At 34.2% G+C, this 19840-nt stretch overlaps 1 protein-coding gene and 2 long non-coding RNA genes across 3 annotated transcripts; all 3 read left to right on the top strand.

Moving 5' to 3' along the window:
* Positions 1-499: 499 nt before the first annotated feature.
* LOC132056216 (uncharacterized) lies at positions 500-784 on the top strand. The gene is made up of 2 exons (XR_009414745.1): positions 500-532; positions 660-784. It is a non-coding gene; the product is annotated as an uncharacterized LOC132056216 (long non-coding RNA).
* Positions 785-7255: 6471 nt separating this feature from the next.
* On the top strand, positions 7256-8188 carry LOC132056215 (uncharacterized). The gene is made up of 2 exons (XR_009414744.1): positions 7256-7512; positions 7961-8188. It is a non-coding gene; the product is annotated as an uncharacterized LOC132056215 (long non-coding RNA).
* A 4801-nt stretch (positions 8189-12989) lies between these two features.
* LOC132056211 (probable protein S-acyltransferase 7) lies at positions 12990-19601 on the top strand. Its single transcript, XM_059448305.1, has 5 exons — positions 12990-13394; positions 14989-15171; positions 17091-17387; positions 18446-18679; positions 18831-19601. Exons 1-5 carry the CDS (start codon positions 13308-13310, stop codon positions 19320-19322), a joined length of 1293 nt encoding a protein of 430 aa, XP_059304288.1. The 5' UTR covers positions 12990-13307; the 3' UTR covers positions 19323-19601.
* Positions 19602-19840: the final 239 nt, after the last annotated feature.

The raw sequence follows: 19840 nt of genomic DNA, 5'->3' as shown, positions 1-19840 counted from the left end.
TTTAAAACTATTAGTTTTTGGGACACCAGAAAATAAGTACAAAAATTATTTATTTTCCGTGTATAACATTCCCCTTCCTCTCAAGTATTAAACACACCCTAAAAGAAGAACGAAAAGACAAGAGAAGGCAAATAGATGAAATGAAATGATGGTAGTTAATTTATTTTTATTTTTATTGGCACCTTAGACGTGAGTGCGCGACCATAGTTAAGAATTGAGGAAAATGAAAATAGGTAGTGTCCTGTAAAGTTACAAAGTTGAACGTAACAATAACTTTCTACTATATAGAAGCATGGGTTTACCCTTAGGATCGTCGACATGGTTGCTTTTAAGTCATTTCTACTATACTAATAAAGGTTACTTTTGTCATTTCGAGGAGCTGATGAATATAAGTAGTATCTAATAATTCTACGTGGCGTTCAGTTCTTCTCCTACCGCATAGTTTTAGCCTAAGAGGAAAGGTACATAGAGGAGATTCTTCTCTTTGTCATTCGCCTTGTTCTTCGCTTTCGGTCGCTATTCCAATTTACAGGTTAGCTCCTCCTCCAATTTTTTTTTGCCAAATCTTCCCCCCCCCCCCCCTTCAATATGTGTGGGTGATGATCTTTCATCTCAATTTTAGATTTTAGTCATCTGAATTTTAGAATTTATATTTTCAGTCTGATTTGAACTTATGGGGTGGAAGACAACGAATTGATGTTGCTTAAACTGAGTGTGGAAATATGACCCTTACAACAACAACAATAACATACCCAGGGGAATCCCACAATGTGGGGTCGGCGAGGTCGGGGAGGATAAAGCGTATGCAGACCTTACCCCCACCTTGGAAGGTAGGCAGGCTGTTTCCGAAAAAACCCCGGCTCAAAAGAGAACAATGGAAAACAAGGCAAAAGAGTCAGATACGGGCAAGCATATCAAAGCAATGCGAAAATGAGAAATAACAAAGAGCGAAGAAGTCATGATAAAACGGCATGGAAAGACAAGACCTGAGTGGAAATATGACCCTTCTTTGCATCTAATTGTGATGATGGACAAGAAGTTTGGAAGTGTACACCTTCTGGGAATTCGGAACAGATTCAATGTTCTCTTGAAAAGGTAATCTATTTGTTTGATATTCTCAATTTAACCAATCTTATACCTGTACTTACCTTTCGTCACTCTACATTTAATGTGGGAATATGTAGTGATCGTTTTAGTTGTAGAAATATGGACTTCACTTGAACTCAACCAACGTAAGTGTGCTAAAATTACTGATAAATTTAGTTATTTGTTAAATGATATTCAGATTTACAATTTGTCCAAATTCTGATAATTTCTAAACTAAAGAGGGTGTACGAAAAGCTGGTTTGAGGTGTGTGTGTTTTGGGGAACTCTGTTTAGGTTTATTATCCGTGGTATCAAGTACTTACAACTATAGCACCAAGATGTAGGACATAGTGTATGCTAAAACACAAGTAATGTGGTTAAGAAGAGACAGATCAAATGTAATTTTCGTGAATTTTTACGCAAATTTATGCTCCACGTCGAAAGTACCGGGTTCATATTAACCCGATACCAAAATTCTGCATCCGTCTCTCTGATTAACCCCTGGCTTTTAATCATGTTAAGGCTTGGAATTAAGGTCTAGCATTACTCAACTTTAATTGCCGTTGTTCTAGCTCTTTATGCTTTCGGTAGAGCAATACATTTGCAAAAAATAATACCGTTAACATAAAATGTTTGTGGTAAACTTTATTATTGATAAACTTTTTGCTAAAATGAATTGGAGAACGTAATAGTGATATAAGTTGAAGTTCAAACTTAATTGGAACTAAAATCCCTATCCACTAATCTGATACGTTTACTCTATTATTTTTTGAAGAAACCTTATCATTGTTTGTGTTCCCAACAACCTCATGTAAATACATACTAATAGTGTGCAGAGGTTTTCAAATCCCAAAAGTTGAACTTAGCGGTTCACCATTTGGATAATACTCCACCACACCACCTGCTATCCAAAATACATCATTGTTACTTATTGGAGAATAGAGCTTAGTAGACAAATAGCTAATGCATAACAGTTGAATTGAGAACATTTTTTTTACTTATTATAGAAGAGCCGGTGGATCGACATGGTTGTTTGAGGGTATTAAAGTTCTAATTAAGGGCAATTATGACTTTTAAGAACAATTTATATTACGTGCCCTTGAACTTGCAATTGGGTTCGCCATGTTTCTCCATCACCTTTCGATGCGGGTGTTCATCTCTCTTCTTCCTTAAAACACACCAAGAAAAATTGATTTCTCCATAAGTTTTTAATCTCATTGAGTTCTTATCTTCTTATTTTAGGATAGTTTTCGAAATTTTGCAATTTCAAGGCAAAAGCTTTTCCTCTAATCTTCTTAAGCTTTCTCCTCAAGTTTTCCGATCTGAAACGGGCTCGTGGTTATTATTTTTCTTTTTCGTCATTAATTTGTTCCTTTTGTGATATTTTCTACCAAAGGGAAAAGGGTTTCTTTACTTCGCTCAAGTGGTATTTTAGGATTTGCGATTTAATTCATGAAAGAGGAATAGCTTCAAATTGATTGTGATGAATCCCAAATACGCAGAAATTAATATACGATAGAGAACCAAAAAAGAGCTTAGCTTAAAGGGTTTAAAGTAATAAACTTACCTTGAGTAAGAACCCTATTCACGGCTTCATTAGGGTACTATATAATGTTTTTTGGTTTTAGTTTTCTTTGGTTTAAAAGAGTAGCAACAACCATTTGTTGTTCTGGTTCAATTTATAGAAAAAAGTAACCTTTTTCTTTAGCTATATGTGTGGATGTTGAAGTTATTTGCCGACCCCATTCGATCTCCTACTTTAGCTTCTAAGATAATTCCAACATCTTCCATTACCATTCTTAATATCAAATAGCTGGTCCATTCTTCAATATAAAAAAGATGAGTGATGCAAACAATCACTTTAAGTTTCGTAATATTTGGAATCATCCTATTAGAATTAGACAATGAACCCGGATGAATTAACTCTTCGAATACAAAATCAAAGAAGCCGTGCGTGTTGTTATACCCTATTTTAACCTAAGTCAAAATAGTTTACAACATCCGGGTAATTCCGGGATTAATTAAAGTTAAGAGTCGCCACCTAATTATTTATGGTGAATTAGGGCACCTAAGGTAATTAAAGTAATTATCTAAAGTTGATTTGTTTTTAAAGTCTACGAAACCAAAAAGGTCTAGGTAAGAGTTCAAATTATCCTAGAGGGAAGGGGTTAAGCATTCTCTAGGATCCGTTAACTACGGTTTACCGACCAGACTTAGAGTTAATTAGGCTAAGTGTAGATATATCATTCTAAATGTTTAGAAAATAACTTATAAATATTGCTAAAATTTTAAAGTAAAATGTAATAATGTTATCAAAAATAAGATTTGCCAAAAAAAGGAATAATTTGTATAAAAGAGTTTATTTATAAATAAACTGAAGAAAACCCAAAATGGTGCAATATTTTATAGATATTTAAAAAAATAAATTACGCGGATTAACAAATTAAAACAGGGATTTGTAAAGTTAATTTTGATAAATGTCTAAAGGTTTTATAGAAAGAATATCAGGTCGATATAAACTGTACAAAAATTGTTTTAACGAATACGTATTTCAAATGTTGGACATTTTCCTTATTTCTCAAAATAGGTTAACTAAGTGTAAAAATTTATGACGTTTCCAATTTCTAAAATAGTAAAAGTGAATCATGATTCTTTTACCCCAAAATATATAGTCATGTTACTTGGAAAATCCGTCATTCTAAAATAAATATTATAGATTATAAATCATTTTATCCTAAAAAGAGGAATGAAGCCTATGGGGGGTAATTGCCATTTTCTCTACCATCGTACTAACCTACTAATTCTGCTAAGGTTCATCTAATCTAAGCAAATAAAACAACTAAAGTGTTAGTCATGTAATTTGCAAATCAAATACATAAATAAAAAATGAAATAGAAGAGTAAAACAAAAAATGATTTAAGTGGGCTCAGCCCATTTTAGGTGTACCTTTCGTTCATCTTTGTTGGGCTTCGGCCGAGGTTTGGACAGATTTCCTCGGGTGGCTGATGGGGCTGACTCGAGAGAGATTTCGATGGGCTTTGCCCAATACCAAATGCGGGAGATGATGAGTCCCCCGGACTCGCACGCGGTGGTCATGCATAAAAACAAAAGAAAAGGATTAGTATGCACTCAACGAACAAGGTAAAATATGTAAAATATGAACTTAAATAGATCAGTAGAAGATGTATATAATACGTGCATTTGAGTATACTTCGTATATATACATGATTCAGCTACTATATACTTGTGACATAGGCAAACAAGGATTAACGTCATTTTTTTTTACACAACACATAGAAGCGAATAGAATAGGCATGCTGATAGCTCTTATTAGATTCTGCAACTTAATCTCGTACTACTCCACTCGATTTAATCAAGTGAACACCTAAAGAAGGAATATTATTTATTTAACATCACTCAAATAAGTAAATGAATATTACGTTAAGCTTTCTTCCTAAACCCGAAGATACATGGACATAGCTATAGATTAACTCAAATGTGAGGCATGTGTGAAGCAATCTACACCAAACTAGACCTCTATCTTGAAACTCATTAGATAATCGTTCGATATCCTACAATCCCCTTTTTGCATAATAAAGTTATCACCAATCCATAAGAATTGAAACATACATAAACATCTACTTATGTGAAGTCAAGATTTGAGCTATATCAATACCTAAGGATACCTTACAAGTAAGTGACTTAAAATTTTCAATCATTTGATCTTGATACTTACGAACTTGATTTTCGATTTCGTATATAGTAACACCTCTAGGAACAAGTTTATACAGGTGCTTGAATATAAATTGCTAGAGAATCTTTTTGAAACTTGTAGTATAAAGTATAGACTCAACACATATAAACTAAACAAGTTCGCACGATCAATTTCTTCGAACAACGTGGAAGTAGAAAATTTGAATATACTTTTCTAGAGGAATCTCTAAATTCTTACTATGTAGTGACTCGACAATAATGAACTTAGTTAGTTCCCATTCATCAACTTTTCGAATATTTAAAATGTTCTCGAAGCTTTAGGATCGCTTTGGAATGTACAAAAGATTACTACCACAACTTCACCGCTCGAACTAGCCGATCATGACCACGCTTAGTACCAGTAGATGTTGACATTACAAAAAAATCAAGGAAAGAAAATACGGAGATAAAACAAGTAAATAAAAGTTAAGCAAAACAGATAAATAAAAGATGAAACAATGGTACCAAATGGACAAAATAATTCGAGCTTTTTGAACTTGAATACCATTCAAGAAATGTATTCCCCGAGAATGACTAGTTGATGAACTTGAAGAGAATAGAGATAAATAGATTTTATGAAAGCCTATTCAAGGTCTAGTTTGAACGAGAGCATGCATTCTTTCTTAGAGACAAGATTCCATATTCAGATGAATCAAAGCTTATACGTGATTGCTAATAAAAAACTGACGCGCAAAATATGGACTTGAGACCAAATAAAGCCAACAACCCACATAGGCATGCCGTATAATTATTTTATTATGTATAAACCCAAATGAAGGAACCCTTATGTAAACTTCCTAACATGATACAAGTATCGACAAGGAAATGCTCGACATCAACACATTAGATGTCAAAATATCAATGCAAGCATCAAATATACAACATTAATATACTCCGAAGGCGTGATTTTACACTAGAAAACTCTAAGTCATGCTTTTATTTCACAATATTCATTTCGTATAACCAAAGGAAAGAAAAAACGAGAGGAAATTTTAAAGTTTAAGATTCACCGACGGTCTTTACTACCTTAAATTCACTACGGAAGCTATGCTAAGCTAAACCAAGACTATACCAGTGGATGGATTATTATCTAAATGAATAAAATTAGAACTAAACTAATCTACCTGCATCAAGAACACACAACAATACTCCAAACCGAATCGAAAAGAGAGAAAAAAGGTAATGCGACACCGAATTGCCGTTCATGTTAAATTAACCGGGACGAATTAAGGCCTCGAATCAACTCTCTCATTATGAATGGATCCGAAACTAGAGTCGAATGAGTTCAACTACCTTTGTCGTGGCTAAAGTTCACCGAAAAAGGAAAATCTTTGCGGGGAATGAGAGTATTTTCAAGGTATTAAGCAACGACTAAAAAAAATCAACCTTATAATAACAATTTGATACTGAATCTGTCCTCCATTCTTCCCCCCCTTTCGGCTATGGACTTAAGGTCCTTTTTATAGTAGTAAAATTAGGGCTTCCCTCGTTTTGGGCGGGATTTTGAAATCCAAAATTTGAAATTGAGTCAACATGGCCGTTTGAATTGAAAGTTGAAAATACCATTGGATTCAGACAGAAGAATCGAAAAGGACCAAATGGGCAGAGAATCTTACTTGAAAATGGCCAAGAGAAAAGTAAAAATGGATAAAGTATAAATTACCTTGTGTATTTATGTTAATGCAGAGGTGAGAAATTTGCTTGGTATGGACATACAAACCTCTGATTTTGAGATATGAAAAGTCGAATCTTTTCTAAAAGGGAAGAAAAGCCAAAACCCCTTTTTAGCATTGCAAGGGTGAAGAAGGTGACAAGGAAATTTTGTTGCACGAAAATGGCATGGCAAAGTCCCGCATCGTCAAGGGGAATGAACCCTTTTCTCAAAATGAAGGAGAGATGAGAGAGAGAGAGAGAGAGAGAGGTCATTTAACGAGAAAAAGGATTTTAGGTTTAGACGAATTGAAAAGGGGCATTAGTTCGATGGGCCGGTCTTAAAAGGGTAGTAATGTTCTTAGGGCCGTTGACGGTCGGTTCGGTTGGCCGGGTAGTTTTGAAAATATTTGTGGGCGATTTTCGTTTTTTTTAGAAAAAGGTCGGTTAATCGTTGGGCTAATAATTTGGCCGAAAATTTATTGATCCTTCCTCCTTTGTTTAATTCCTTTGTGGCTTCTAATTTAATAAATAGTACAATATATACTATGTGAAGATAACTAATAATTAATATGTAAAAAAAAATAAGAATTTGTGATAAAGTAATGCTAGTAATGTTGAAAATAAAAGTAGCGAAAATAAAGTATTTAGCTCGTCGATAAGTTTAGAAGCCCGAGTATATATAAATTAAATAAAGGAGGGACAAAATTGGGTGTCAACACGTTTGCATTGTTTCCTTAATATGAACCTGAATTGCGTGTGTCACCTTAGCTTGAAAACTGGGATGACAAGAAAGAACCGATTTTATAGGAAACGAAGAATCTTGGATAGACAAAGAGGATTCATGCCAAGTTGTTCCGGCCTGCCCTCACATATGAGGTCTTACAAAGACTAATGATCCGAGAAGATTGGAACTTTTCTTCTTTGCCTTTTGGAGACAGATTCCATGCAACATTTTAGAAGTTCTACAAATTTTTAGCTCCATGTATTTGCAGCTAAATTGAGTATTTGATAGCGTACATGGTTTATAACCTTTTCCCTGTTGTTGGCTTTATATACCACATGATTTTCATTGACTTAAACTTTCTATTTACTATGTAAGCTGTGAAAATATCTCTTAGCCTGGCAAGAGAGAAAACTGCTAATTGCTAAAAAGTAACTTCTGAGTTTCTAATTTTGTAACCTAGAAACTTGGAAGTACAAAGCTTATGAATAATTATAATTATCCTTTTAAGATAAGAATAAATAAGGAAGTCGGATAGATTCTAGGCTAAAGTCTAGGCTAAATAGGGTAAGTTATGACCTTGGAAGTTAACGTCTCCTTAGAAAACCCTTTGTTATTCTTATGTAGATTGGACAAAATAAGATTATCTTTCTATAATGTTGTTATTCTGAGGTAATAATGAATTGGATTATTATACTCTTTGTAATTTTTCATATATTAGGCTAAAAGGATTCGCTTTTGTATCAGGGTATCTCAGCCACTGTCAAGCAACATGCGTTCACATCATTTCATGTCTTTGAGCTCCGCTCACGATGACAATCCCTTGAAAGCTCTATCTACCACAGATGTACTCACTGGTTAAGAACATGGTTAAATCCAGGTTCATTTTATCTTTTACTTGCACGAATGTATTTGTATAAATCTAATATGTCACGTGCAAATAAAAATGCAAACTTTTCATGATTTTCATTAAAAGTATTTCGAAGGTGTTGAAGCTCCCGTTCAACCGATCATCTTTTAACGCGAGACAATCATTATTTATGATAAAGTTTCACGATTAACTCGCCTCCGAGGATCTACCGTTTATTGTCTTGTGGCTCGGGAGGCTTGGTTCGGTTTAATTTCGAGCTCGCGGGTATGGTATTTTGTCCGAAATGCAACGTACGTTACCACTAAACTGGATTGGTACCAGAGAAATTTTGGAAACCACACCTGGAAACCGAAGCCAAAGTCTGGGTTGAAATTGAAGATGATTTGGAATGGTAGAAGATAAATCTACTTCAAGCTTTGCAGATTCATTCATTTACTTACAACATTACTAGAATGATTGTACGTAATGTGTTAGTGTTGTCTTCTTTCATAACTATATAGTTGGGAGTTAATTGATATGGGTTGCTAGAACCTGTTAATGAAAGTTGTTGCTTGGATTTGAACCAAACTTTTCGTTTTAAATACCTGTGTTGGGCCCGTGCTTGCACGGGCATATCACATCTAGTATTGATTAAAAGAGTGATAGAAACAGTAGAATAATTAAAGGGACAACTAATTAGTTAAGAACTAACGATATATTTAGTAAGGTGTAAAAGAATTGATTAGTATGTAGCCTTTGTCTCAGCGTAAAAAGGGATAAGCTTATCTCGTTTCTAAGCAGTCATTTTCAGTACATTGCAGCCCTATTTTTGTTCCAGTCTTGGCCGCAATTATATATTTTATTTGTTTGAACTGTTTTCTCTTGTAATGATTGAAGACTGCTTATTTGAAAGGAAAAAAACAAACAGATTAACGGTTAAAAAACCACAATTGTATTATTGGGCTTGACTCGACTAAAAGCTGCTTGTTTTTTGTTTTTGGCACTTGGCATCATATTAATCTCTATGTTAATAATTCCAGTTAATTAATTCAACTTTGTAAGTATCTTCTTTGAATAGTATACTAATTTTTCTGGGACACCTTTCCTCTTGCGTCAACTCATATGGCCGTCTTTGTATACTATACTACTTAAAATTAAAAAGTTGTTCAACTTTCCAATACGCTGGTGATTCATGCTTGGCTAGCTCCAAAATTGAAAGATATTTGTCTTTTTCTAATTTAATCATCTTTTCTTTTTGGTTTTTGTACAATGTTAGATAGTTACAGCACTGTACCAAACTGTAGTGCTAATATAATTGCCATGTTGTATTTTATAATTTAGACAAGTAGGTAGGCAAAAGGACTCACATCGATATTATAAATACAATGTGGAGCTGAATCACATCACCCCTTCCTTTTCTTTTTCCTTTTCCAGTTCCATCAATGTTATGTTCTCAGTGGTATTATAACTTTCAGAAATTTTTAGAAATAAGACTAGTTGGCTGTTAGTTTTCACGGCTATAGATGACAGTACTAGAGTATGTAACAAAGATCTGCCAATTATTGATAATTCGGTTAGATCATTGCTCGCTTACTGCTTAATTGAGAGAAAAAATTATAAATATATATAGAAAGAATAGAATAGAATATAGTTAATTAGCTTATTGCGTGAGTGTATGCGTTGGCTATAGTCATCTTATTCTCTCCCCCGAGTCATAATAGGGGATAGTAAGACGCAATGATCTGACCTTGTAGTCGATAAATTTAGTTGACAATTATAAAGTTTTAGGTCCAAATTTTATTGAAGGCAAAAATATAAGGTGATTCTTTTTCATTTGTTCAATTTTGATAGACAGAGTTATTCAATACTTGTGCAGGTGAGAGATAACAAATATCTCTTAAAATCAGTCGGAGTATAGGATAATAGAAAAAGAAAGGTGCTAGTAATAGCATTGCTCCACTTAGAAGGACCCACGTCCCAGTAGTCATGGATGGAGTCGTGTTGGAACTAATTGGATCTCCTGTGTTTTTCCTCTGGAGTGACCTAGCTAGCATCCATATGGTTTGTTGTGAATGCCACAAAATAATAGAGCTAACAGGCTTGAACTTGGCCGACATATATGCAGATGAACTCCAACAGTGAATTTGGAATAATATGTGGGGTTGCTTGTGCAGATAGACCTCCACTGTGTTTGGTCCCCACGATAACTCCTCTTTATTCACATCTCCAGCTGCTTAAATTTATTTTTAACTCTTATATATATCATCTCATACGACACGTTTTTTAAAACCAATATTCTAATGGTATTTTGACATATTTGAAACTATTTCTTTCTTGAGTTTATATAAATTTTGTACTCGGTCAAAAATTGTGAAATTGAACAGAAAAAATATTAGTTATGATACATTATTAATTAGGTTATTCGTCTTTGCCATGAGCGAGTCGGTCATCTCAAAAAAAGCTGTTTTGTATTAGGATTGCCGGGTTTGACGATTTCAAATCACGTTTAAATCACAAGCCTGGATACGCATTAATATTTTAAGTTGTATTTTCTGTTGTAAACATAAAAACCCTACAATTTGTGAAAACTATCAAATCATTTTCAATTCTTATACAATTTTACCAAATTAGCAATTCATAGTTCATAACAAAATTAATACACTATTAGAAGGCCTTTTTAAAAAATACAACATCAATTGATCAAGTTTAGTTCAATAAAAACGAAAATTTAACATGAATAGTAATGTAACTACTCTTTAATATAATCCTCCACACAGATTTAACAATCTCTTCACGCCGAAAAGCATGCACATTTAAATAATTATTAAAAATATTTACTAACTTATGAGTCTTTTTTTACAAAATATAAACTTATGAGTCAAGTTTTATATTTAGAATTTTTGAAACCATGAGATGAAATGCATGTCCAAACATTGGTTTCATCTCATGATTTCAAACCGCATGTCCAAACGCCTACTTAGTATGTTACTGGTAATAATTATTCACATTTAAAATTTACACAGTGAACAAATAATGCTAAATATCTGTACAGTTTTACTAACTTATCTTTAATTTTATTTTTGAATTCTTAATTGAGTACTAAATAGAAACATTTACTTTGATGTAACCAAAATGTGTGAATCAATATTTACATTTATCAAAGATGAAAACTCGTAACGTGCTTCTTTTTAATAAGCCAAGGAAGTCACATTAGAAGAGTTAGGGATCTTTGGTTCAAAGACAAGTAATATATGAATTAATAATATAAGGATTATTTTTGTTGGGTGTTTGTTCATTGCATCAAAATTGGACACAAAAGATACCATTTGAATATATATTTATTTTTAAAATTTAAGAAATAATTTGTTACAACTATATCCTTAAATGCTTGGCCTTTTACAGGTATTTTGGAACAAAATAAAGCTAATTTTGTCATTTTAATTTTTTATCCATGAATAAGTTATCCCATGATGTTGGTGGTGGCCCTGGTGGGATAAGATAATACACCTTTGGTGTATTAAATAATCCATATATTGATTATACATGCCCCAAAATATCATCCAAACGTAATATAAAATAATATCATATCTAATACCATAATTATTTTAGCTAAGACCTCCCGCCAAACGTGCTCTTAATAAAAGAGGCGAAAAGTGTGGGTTTTATTTAAGTAGTTCAAATTCCCATGTTTTGTCTACCTTCCTCCTCCTTCTCCTCGTTCAATCATTTCAATTCCAACTCACACTTAGGGCCTTGTGTAATTGGAATGGGTGTAATTGGGTGTAACTGCGCCCGTTTTGCGTAATTACACAAGCTAGGTGTAAATTGGGTGTACTGTTGTGTAACACCGATGTGGCCGAGAATGAGTGTAATTACACCACCGTACAGGGTTACCTTTTAGTTTATTTCTTTTTAATTTCTTTTCTTTTTAAATTTATTTTATTTTAATTTATTTTCTTTTCTAATTTATTTTTTATTTCTATTATTTAATTTATTTTTTATTTTTTATTTTTACTTTTTAAATATTTTTATTTTTAAAAATATTTTTTTTATAGTATTTATATTTCATTTCTTTTCTTCTCATGTTCCACGTAATTGCTCATATTTTTTTTTTTTTAATTTTTAATTTTATTCATTTAAGCATAACCGTATTAATATTCTAATTTTTGAAACTACATCTCTTAATATTAGAAAGAATGAGTCATTAACAAACTTAACATATACCGTATCTAATACCGTTATATTATATTTTCCCCTTTCTTTTGAAATACTTACGTTACGTTGAAAACTTACGTAACGTTGGAATTTGACATAAGAGTATTATATTTTTTTTTTCTTTTGGATTTTGAATTTGGGTTATATTTTTTATTTTAAAAATATTTGCTTTAGATTATTGACTCGTTATTTCACATCACGTTGTTTATTTTTCATTTACAGTTGATAGAATTATTGTCAAACATTTGAATAATGTTATGGCATTAAATTTATAAATATTCTTTTTTTGTCAAACATCTAATCCCATGATGTTCTCACAAAAAATGTATGCTTTTAAGTTTTATAATCAATTAAAATTAAAATATTATTAATTTGAAATTATTTATCAATTATTTTTCACAATATTAGTTACAAATATATGATTATTAAATAACATATTTTCAAGAAACAATGTATTATTAAATAACTAATTTAATATCATTTATAAAGGCACATATTTTTTAAATATTAATTTTAAATTTTTTATAATCAAATGTTATTTTTAAATTAAACTAATGGCAGAATTACATTAGCAACCAAAAATGTAATTCTAATCAGTAATTACATTACGACAAACAAAGAGAGAGAGATCAAGTAATTTAGGTTGTGTAATTACTAGGGTAGTAATTACACCAATTCCAATTACCAGGTGGCTTTCCAAACAGGCTCAACTATTTCTAATACTTGTCCAACACTCTTCTTTCAGTTAATAAGCAATAAACAACTTGGTTCATCTCTACTTATATATAGTAGTAGTAGTAGTAATTATTCAAAATTCAGTGCCACCATGTGGCCGGGATCTGACGTAATAATGTCCCCGCGTGGCTGACTGAGTCGAAGTAATTTAATAATAATAATAAAGCCGCCTCTCCTGTTTTGGTTTCCTTTTTCTCAATTGGCGTTGTACTAGTGCAACATATTGTCTCTTTATTCTAATTGGATTAAGAGAGAAGAAAGAGATACTAATAGAATACTAAAAGAGAGAGAGAGATGTATGGGGTGGGTCCAGATTCCGGTGGTGCTGCCTCCGATCAAACCGGATTTCTACGGACTTATCAGGCCTGGAAAGGCAGCAATGTAAGTTTCTTCATCTTCTATTCTATTGACTATTACTGGGATCTCTGATTTTCTTTTCCAACTTCATTATGATAGGATTCTCTTTTTTCAGGCTTGATTCATTTATTATTATTATTATTATTATTATTTGGTCTTTCAACTGCTTGAAAAGCTGTAATACTATTGGAATTGAATCCCCCAAGGTAGAGAGGGTCTGGGGAGGGTAGTGTGCACTCAGACTTTACCCCTACCTTGGAAGGTAGAGAGGCTATTTCCGATAGACCCTATGCTCAAGGAAAAATATTGCGAAGCAATTCGAGAAAAAAATAAATAAAGAAAGAAAGTGAAGAAACCACGACAAAATACTAAAGAAACAGTAACTATAACAAAATAGAAGTCGAAGAACTTAGCATTTAATATCTGAAAGTTTTGGAATTATTTCGTAATACACTGTAAATGTTAGCTTTAGAATGATTAAAAAAAGTCGAGAGATAGATGCAGTTTGGAGAGGTGACTCTTTTAAGAGCATTGGCTCTATGGCTTCTAAGCTCCATTTTACAAATGCTGATTGCGTTATATCTTCCGTTTAGTCATAGCCAGGACTTTGGAGTCTCTTTCTGTCTTGCTTTAAATTTTGTTTTAGGGTGTGATAGCATGGAGTGGAGTTTAGTGGATGCAGTGCCATTTGGTTTAAAGATAAGATTATATTAATAATTGAAAAATGGAAGTATGAGAAAAGAGATGAGAATGCAACTAATTTTCCTCTTGGAATAGTTGTTGCTATGAAACTGCACATATTCCTGCAGTTTTAAGGGTTTAGTGTTCATTGGACTCTGAAGTGCGGCGAATCATTTGGTGGTAAGGGTTTCATTTTTCAGTGTAGGTAAGGGTTTGGTAGTTGATTCAGAGTTTGAGAAGTCTCTTTGAAGGAAACAAAAGTAGCAAGAATTGCTCTAAGATGCCTTAGTCATCTCTTACAATTACCTGCGAAATTCCAGGAGTGATTAATTGGTGTAAAATTGACTCTAATAATAGAATACACATTAAAGAGGCATTTGTAGACTCCAAATCCAAGCCTTTCTTATTCCTATGAGATACTTTGTCAAATTTAAGTTGCCATTACCATACTCAACCCAAAAAAGATAGTGAAAGTAACTATTTCACGAATTTTCAGCAAAATATGGCAAACCAGGTAAATACAAATACCTTTAAGAAGCAACCCCAGAAAGAAAGATAGAAAGGAAAAAAGAAGCAAATAAGGAAAAGAATTCAATACACTAATTAAAGCTCTACAAAACTTTGAGATGCCTCAATATTCTGGTTGCCAATAAAAAGAAGCAACTACCCAAAGTTCAAGCATCATCACAATATACTCGCTTATGTTCCTCAAGGGGATATCAATGGTGGATGAAAATGTGAGATAGTGTTATTAACGGATGATTTTCCCTTTGCTCTCTGCAGTAAAGAGCAACATGTACTGTTGACATGCTCTTCAAATTAGATGAACATTTATTGCTACATTTTGATATTTCATTGTAATAACAGAGCTTCTTAAGTCGATATTTCGTGATTCTGCAATACTTTTTCTTGACATTATTGCCTCTTGATTGTGCAGAAATTTATTCTTCAAGGAAGGTTTATCTTTGGACCTGACGTAAGGTCGCTCTTTATGACCATCTTCCTTATAGTGGCCCCAATTGCTGTTTTTTGTGTCTTTGTTGCGAGGAAAATGGTGGATGATTTTGCTGGTGACTGGGGGTGGTCGATCATGGTTGTAGCTGTTGTTTTCACAGTATATGTAAGTGTTTATTTTTTTGCTTCCACTGACAACATGATTTCTGAAGTATGTAACCTGCAATAGTTGGATGGCTACGTTGGCCATTTAAGTACCATGATGTTGGATCATTCTAAAAACTTGACTACTTCCCCTAATAGTTTGACTACCTGTTCTTTGTTTGTGCAAATGTTGTGTGTTTTACTCCGGCTATTGCTTTCTCCTGGTTGCATGATTTTCATTCAATTTGGGTATTGGATGATGAAGGATGATGAAGTGAGTAGTCTTGGAACTGATAGGTGATGAACATCTTTATTCTGCACCAGTAGCTGGAGCGGACATGGTTATATATGGCAGAAAGCCTTTGTGATTGTGATGATTTAAGAATTCTCATTTTGGTTGTAATGGATCTTCGGCATTTATTAACTTTGTACCTTAGAGACATTTTAAAGTAAGAATTTTATCCGAAGATATTGCCAAGGACTTGGCATTTTCGATAAGCCTGTAAAAAAGTGTTGGATCAATAATTATGTCAAATGCCTCTGCTCAAAACAAGGTTGAAGATATCATGGCCAGACAGTGCAGATTACTTTGAAGATGTGTTGGGTCAAACATTTCGTTCATGTTCTGCCAGTTTTTCTGGTTGCACAAACTGAACCATTGCCCTCAACAGATATGGATGTTGTTTCCTAAAGAGTGTTTACAAGACTCTATTGCTATTTTTGATCAACAATTGAAATTTTCTGAGCAAAAAGGGCATCGTGTATTCAAACAGAGTGAAAGTCCTCTTACAGAGAGAGCATGATGGAATTAGCTAGGGAGGAGTGAGCTGATAGGTTTTGGCCCTATATGGTAAACAAGGTTTATGCTTTGCCAAGCTAGGAAGGGAATAGGCACGTATGTTTGTGAAGGTAGAGCGGTGGTGCGACCCTTGTGCAAGTCCATGTCTGATAAGTTGGGAGAATCAAGCTGGTCTGCTGCTGCAATAGAGATAAAAATGACGAAGTTATAAAAAATGGGTGAGGATTGTCTAGTGGCATCTTAGGAAGTAAAGTATCACTGATACTCTCTGGTGACAAAAGATAAGATTTATAAATCTTTGCATATCTGGGGGTCAATGCTCTCCAGCTAAAGTAGGCTCTGTAGGTGTTTCGAGATGAGGCATTGTGTGAAGACCCAGCAATGAGAGTTCTGAATTGGGAAGTCCTTGTTATCTGGTGAACTGGCTGGAGTTCAAAATTTTTTCCTTCTTTCTCTTCTTCATTTTAGAAGTAGGGCATTTCTATTGCCATCAGTTTTAAAAGTTTGTACTTCATTCTCAAAGAATGACACTTGAAAGATGCTTGACCAGTTTACTTGGGTGAATGATATTTGAAGAGATTCAACTAATTCCATGAGGAACCTAAGGAATCTGGTGGGCAAGAATTACAGTCAAATACTGTATTGGCCACACTTTAGCGCTTCTGTGATACTGCCCTTTCATTACCTTGCTATGAGCTATGCTACTCGGACACTCCTAAAATGCTGCTGCGCCACTGATACGCACCTGTCAGCATTTTTGAAGATTGAGCAACATAGGCTATGAGGAGTGCATCAAACTTCTCTTAAAGCATTACTCCTTGCATCTCGTCTCGTTTTGCATTAGTCAGTTCATCATGGAAAATGTGAAGTTGCTTGAATATTCGCTGCCGTACAAAGGAGGGAAACTAGGTTCTTATCGTCTTATGCTTACCTTTTAGATATCACAAAAGGGGATGACTTTTGTTTTCCCCAAGTAAGGAATCTTCTCATTTCTTAGTAAGGACAAAGTTTACAACGTTTCAGGCTGAACTCTATAAACGAAGAAACTTTTGTTTTTACGGTTTTGTCTTTTACTTTACGGCTACAAAAGTATGTAGATTATGAGTCAAACCATAAAGTAATCAACATTTTTCTTTCCAAAGGTTTTAGTGCTTCTTCTGCTGACTTCTGGAAGAGATCCCGGTATAATTCCTCGCAACCTTCATCCTCCAGAACCGGAAAACTTTGAAGGGAGTACTCAAGCTGGACCTGGTCAAACTCCACAATTACGTTTGCCCCGCATCAAGGATGTGAATGTCAATGGAATAACTGTGAAAACCAAGTATTGTGACACCTGCATGTTGTACAGGCCTCCGCGTTGTTCACACTGTTCAATTTGTAACAACTGTGTGGAACGTTTTGACCATCACTGCCCGTGGGTCGGACAATGTATTGGATTGGTGAGTATCTCATTTTAAAATACAGTCATCTTAATTTTCCATGATAGGCTGTCTCAAAGAAATGGTTTTTCACTTAGCTCTTGATCCTACAATGCATTCATAGCATCCCACTTCAGTTAGCCTCTCAATCTATGGTAATTTGTATTATAGCATGGTGGTCACTGGTCATTGATTCTATTTTCCCATTTAGTTCTCAAATTAGTTTGCAGAATGAAGGTAAATTGTATATTTCTCTTATCTAAGTTCCTTTTTTCTTATTCTTAAATTTCTCAGGCAGTGGGGTAGTCTACACTTCCGCATGTACAACTAAGTTCGTCTTTGTGAGAAACCCTGTTCTAAATAACTGGGCAATCACATGCTCCTCCCAAAAGAAACTTCTGCAATTTATATTTTCTTCTTCTTCTTCTTCTTTTTTTTTTTATTTTTTTTTTATTTTTTTACCCCCTAAAATCCATAAAACTCCTTTTGGTCATAAGAATATTTCCTCCCTAAGGTATTAAGTTAGAACAGCATATGAAAGAGCTATCAGTTTGTCCATTTACATTTTTTCTTCCATTCACTCTTCAGGTTAAGGGTACTGGTCAATTGTTGAGTGATGTGAATCATATAAATTCTTCATAGCGGGTGTTACCATTCTTACAATGAAGCAGATTCGATATTTTCTTTTGCACCGAGAATTTACGTAACAAAACGGATGTGTTGGTTTTTAAGGTTTTAATCCAGTAAACATTTTAGTTTCCAGAATGAGTGGAGTTTGCTGGAATGTGCTCTCTTTTTATTTCATTAGTTCAGTCAATGAAATTTTAAGATATACCTTTTCTGATTGTGATGATTCAGTACATTTCCTCGTTGTCTTCACCCAGTGAGAGAATCTTGCTCTTAAAGCTGTGGAGTACACTCGAGACATGTCTTAGACTCTAGGTTTTATAGTTGTCCTGGCAGACATTATGCGTCAGAGCGAAGTTTTACTTCTGTAATGCCTGAGCATTCAGAGAAAGTTTCTGTAATGTTACTGCCGTAGCTTTCTAACTCTAGCCATATTATGTTTGTTGGTGCAGCGGAATTACCGTTTCTTCTTCATGTTTGTCTTCTCAACAACTCTTCTTTGCTTATACGTGCATGGCTTTTGCTGGGTCTATATTAAAAGGATCATGGATGGTGAACAGACATCAATCTGGAAGGCAATGGCCAAGACTCCTGCTTCTATTGTGCTAATCGTTTATACATTTATATCAGTTTGGTTTGTTGGTGGCTTGACCGTCTTCCATCTGTATCTTATTGGCACAAATCAGGTAATGTTACGTCCTTTTAATCCCCTTCTTTTTCCCATGCAAAGAGTCAAACTTACTCTCATGCTCTAGTTCTCTAACATGTTGATAGCTTCCAATTTCGGGGATTGGATTACAACTTCTTTTGACATTTGAATCTTCTCTGTGCTTGCAGTCAACATATGAGAACTTCAGATACCGGTATGATCGTCGAGTCAACCCTTTTAGCAAAGGAGTAGTTCACAACTTCTTAGAGATATTCTGTACTAGTATACCTCCTTCCAAGAACAACTTCCGGGCCAAAGTGGCGAGAGAACCTGGAATACCACCTCGTGAAGTTGGTGGTGGTTTTGTTAGTCCAAACTTGGAGAAAACAATGAATGATTTAGAAAGGGGAAGGAAGCCTTCTTGGCATGAACAAGGGACGGGAGCAAATGAATTTGAAGAACAGCCTAGAAACGATAATCAGTTAGATAAGGACGAAGAGCTAACTGGTGCCACATTGCCAGATGGGCGTAGTATACTACATCCGAGGCGCTCTAGTTGGGGAAGAAGAAGTGGAACCTTGGAAATACCACCTGATGTAGTTGCTATGGCATCGGCAATTGGAGACTCAAATAGGATAACTGTCAGCCATGGTGCTTTCTCAACTGAAAACCAGCAATAGTGGTTGACCAGGGTGTTGTTTAAGTTATTGTAAAAGAACTGACAATTGTAAAGATGATAAGCCAGTGTTGATAGAGCTTATGGGTGGGATCAACCATTGTGAAATTAATCTTCCAGGCTTCTTTGTGTGTATATTATTTTCTCCTTTTTTTCTTTTTTTTTTTCTTCCTGTTTTTGTGTGAAGGCAACCGAAATTCTTTGCAGTGTGTTTATTTTGCAAAGGATCCTAAGAAGAAATTATTATTGCTATTCATGGTCTTCCCATTGCCAAGTTCTCATACTCATCAAGTTTTCTTACGTTCCCATCTCTTTTCTCATTTGGCGCAGTTGAGTTATTAACTTGTTATAGATTCCCAAGCCATGATCCAGTCATTTAATAGGAATTGAACAGCCTATAATAAAATTCTTCCAGATCTGAACAAAGGGATAACAGAAGTAATTCAATTTCATTTGATAACTTCCATGTTTTTGTTTGTTTTAGATAATCAACGCACGAAAGCAAAAAACATCTGTGGCATA

The sequence above is a fragment of the Lycium ferocissimum genome, chromosome 5 (assembly GCF_029784015.1).
Source record: "Lycium ferocissimum isolate CSIRO_LF1 chromosome 5, AGI_CSIRO_Lferr_CH_V1, whole genome shotgun sequence".
NCBI lineage: Eukaryota > Viridiplantae > Streptophyta > Magnoliopsida > Solanales > Solanaceae > Lycium > Lycium ferocissimum.
This window is presented reverse-complemented; position numbering and strand designations above follow the sequence as displayed.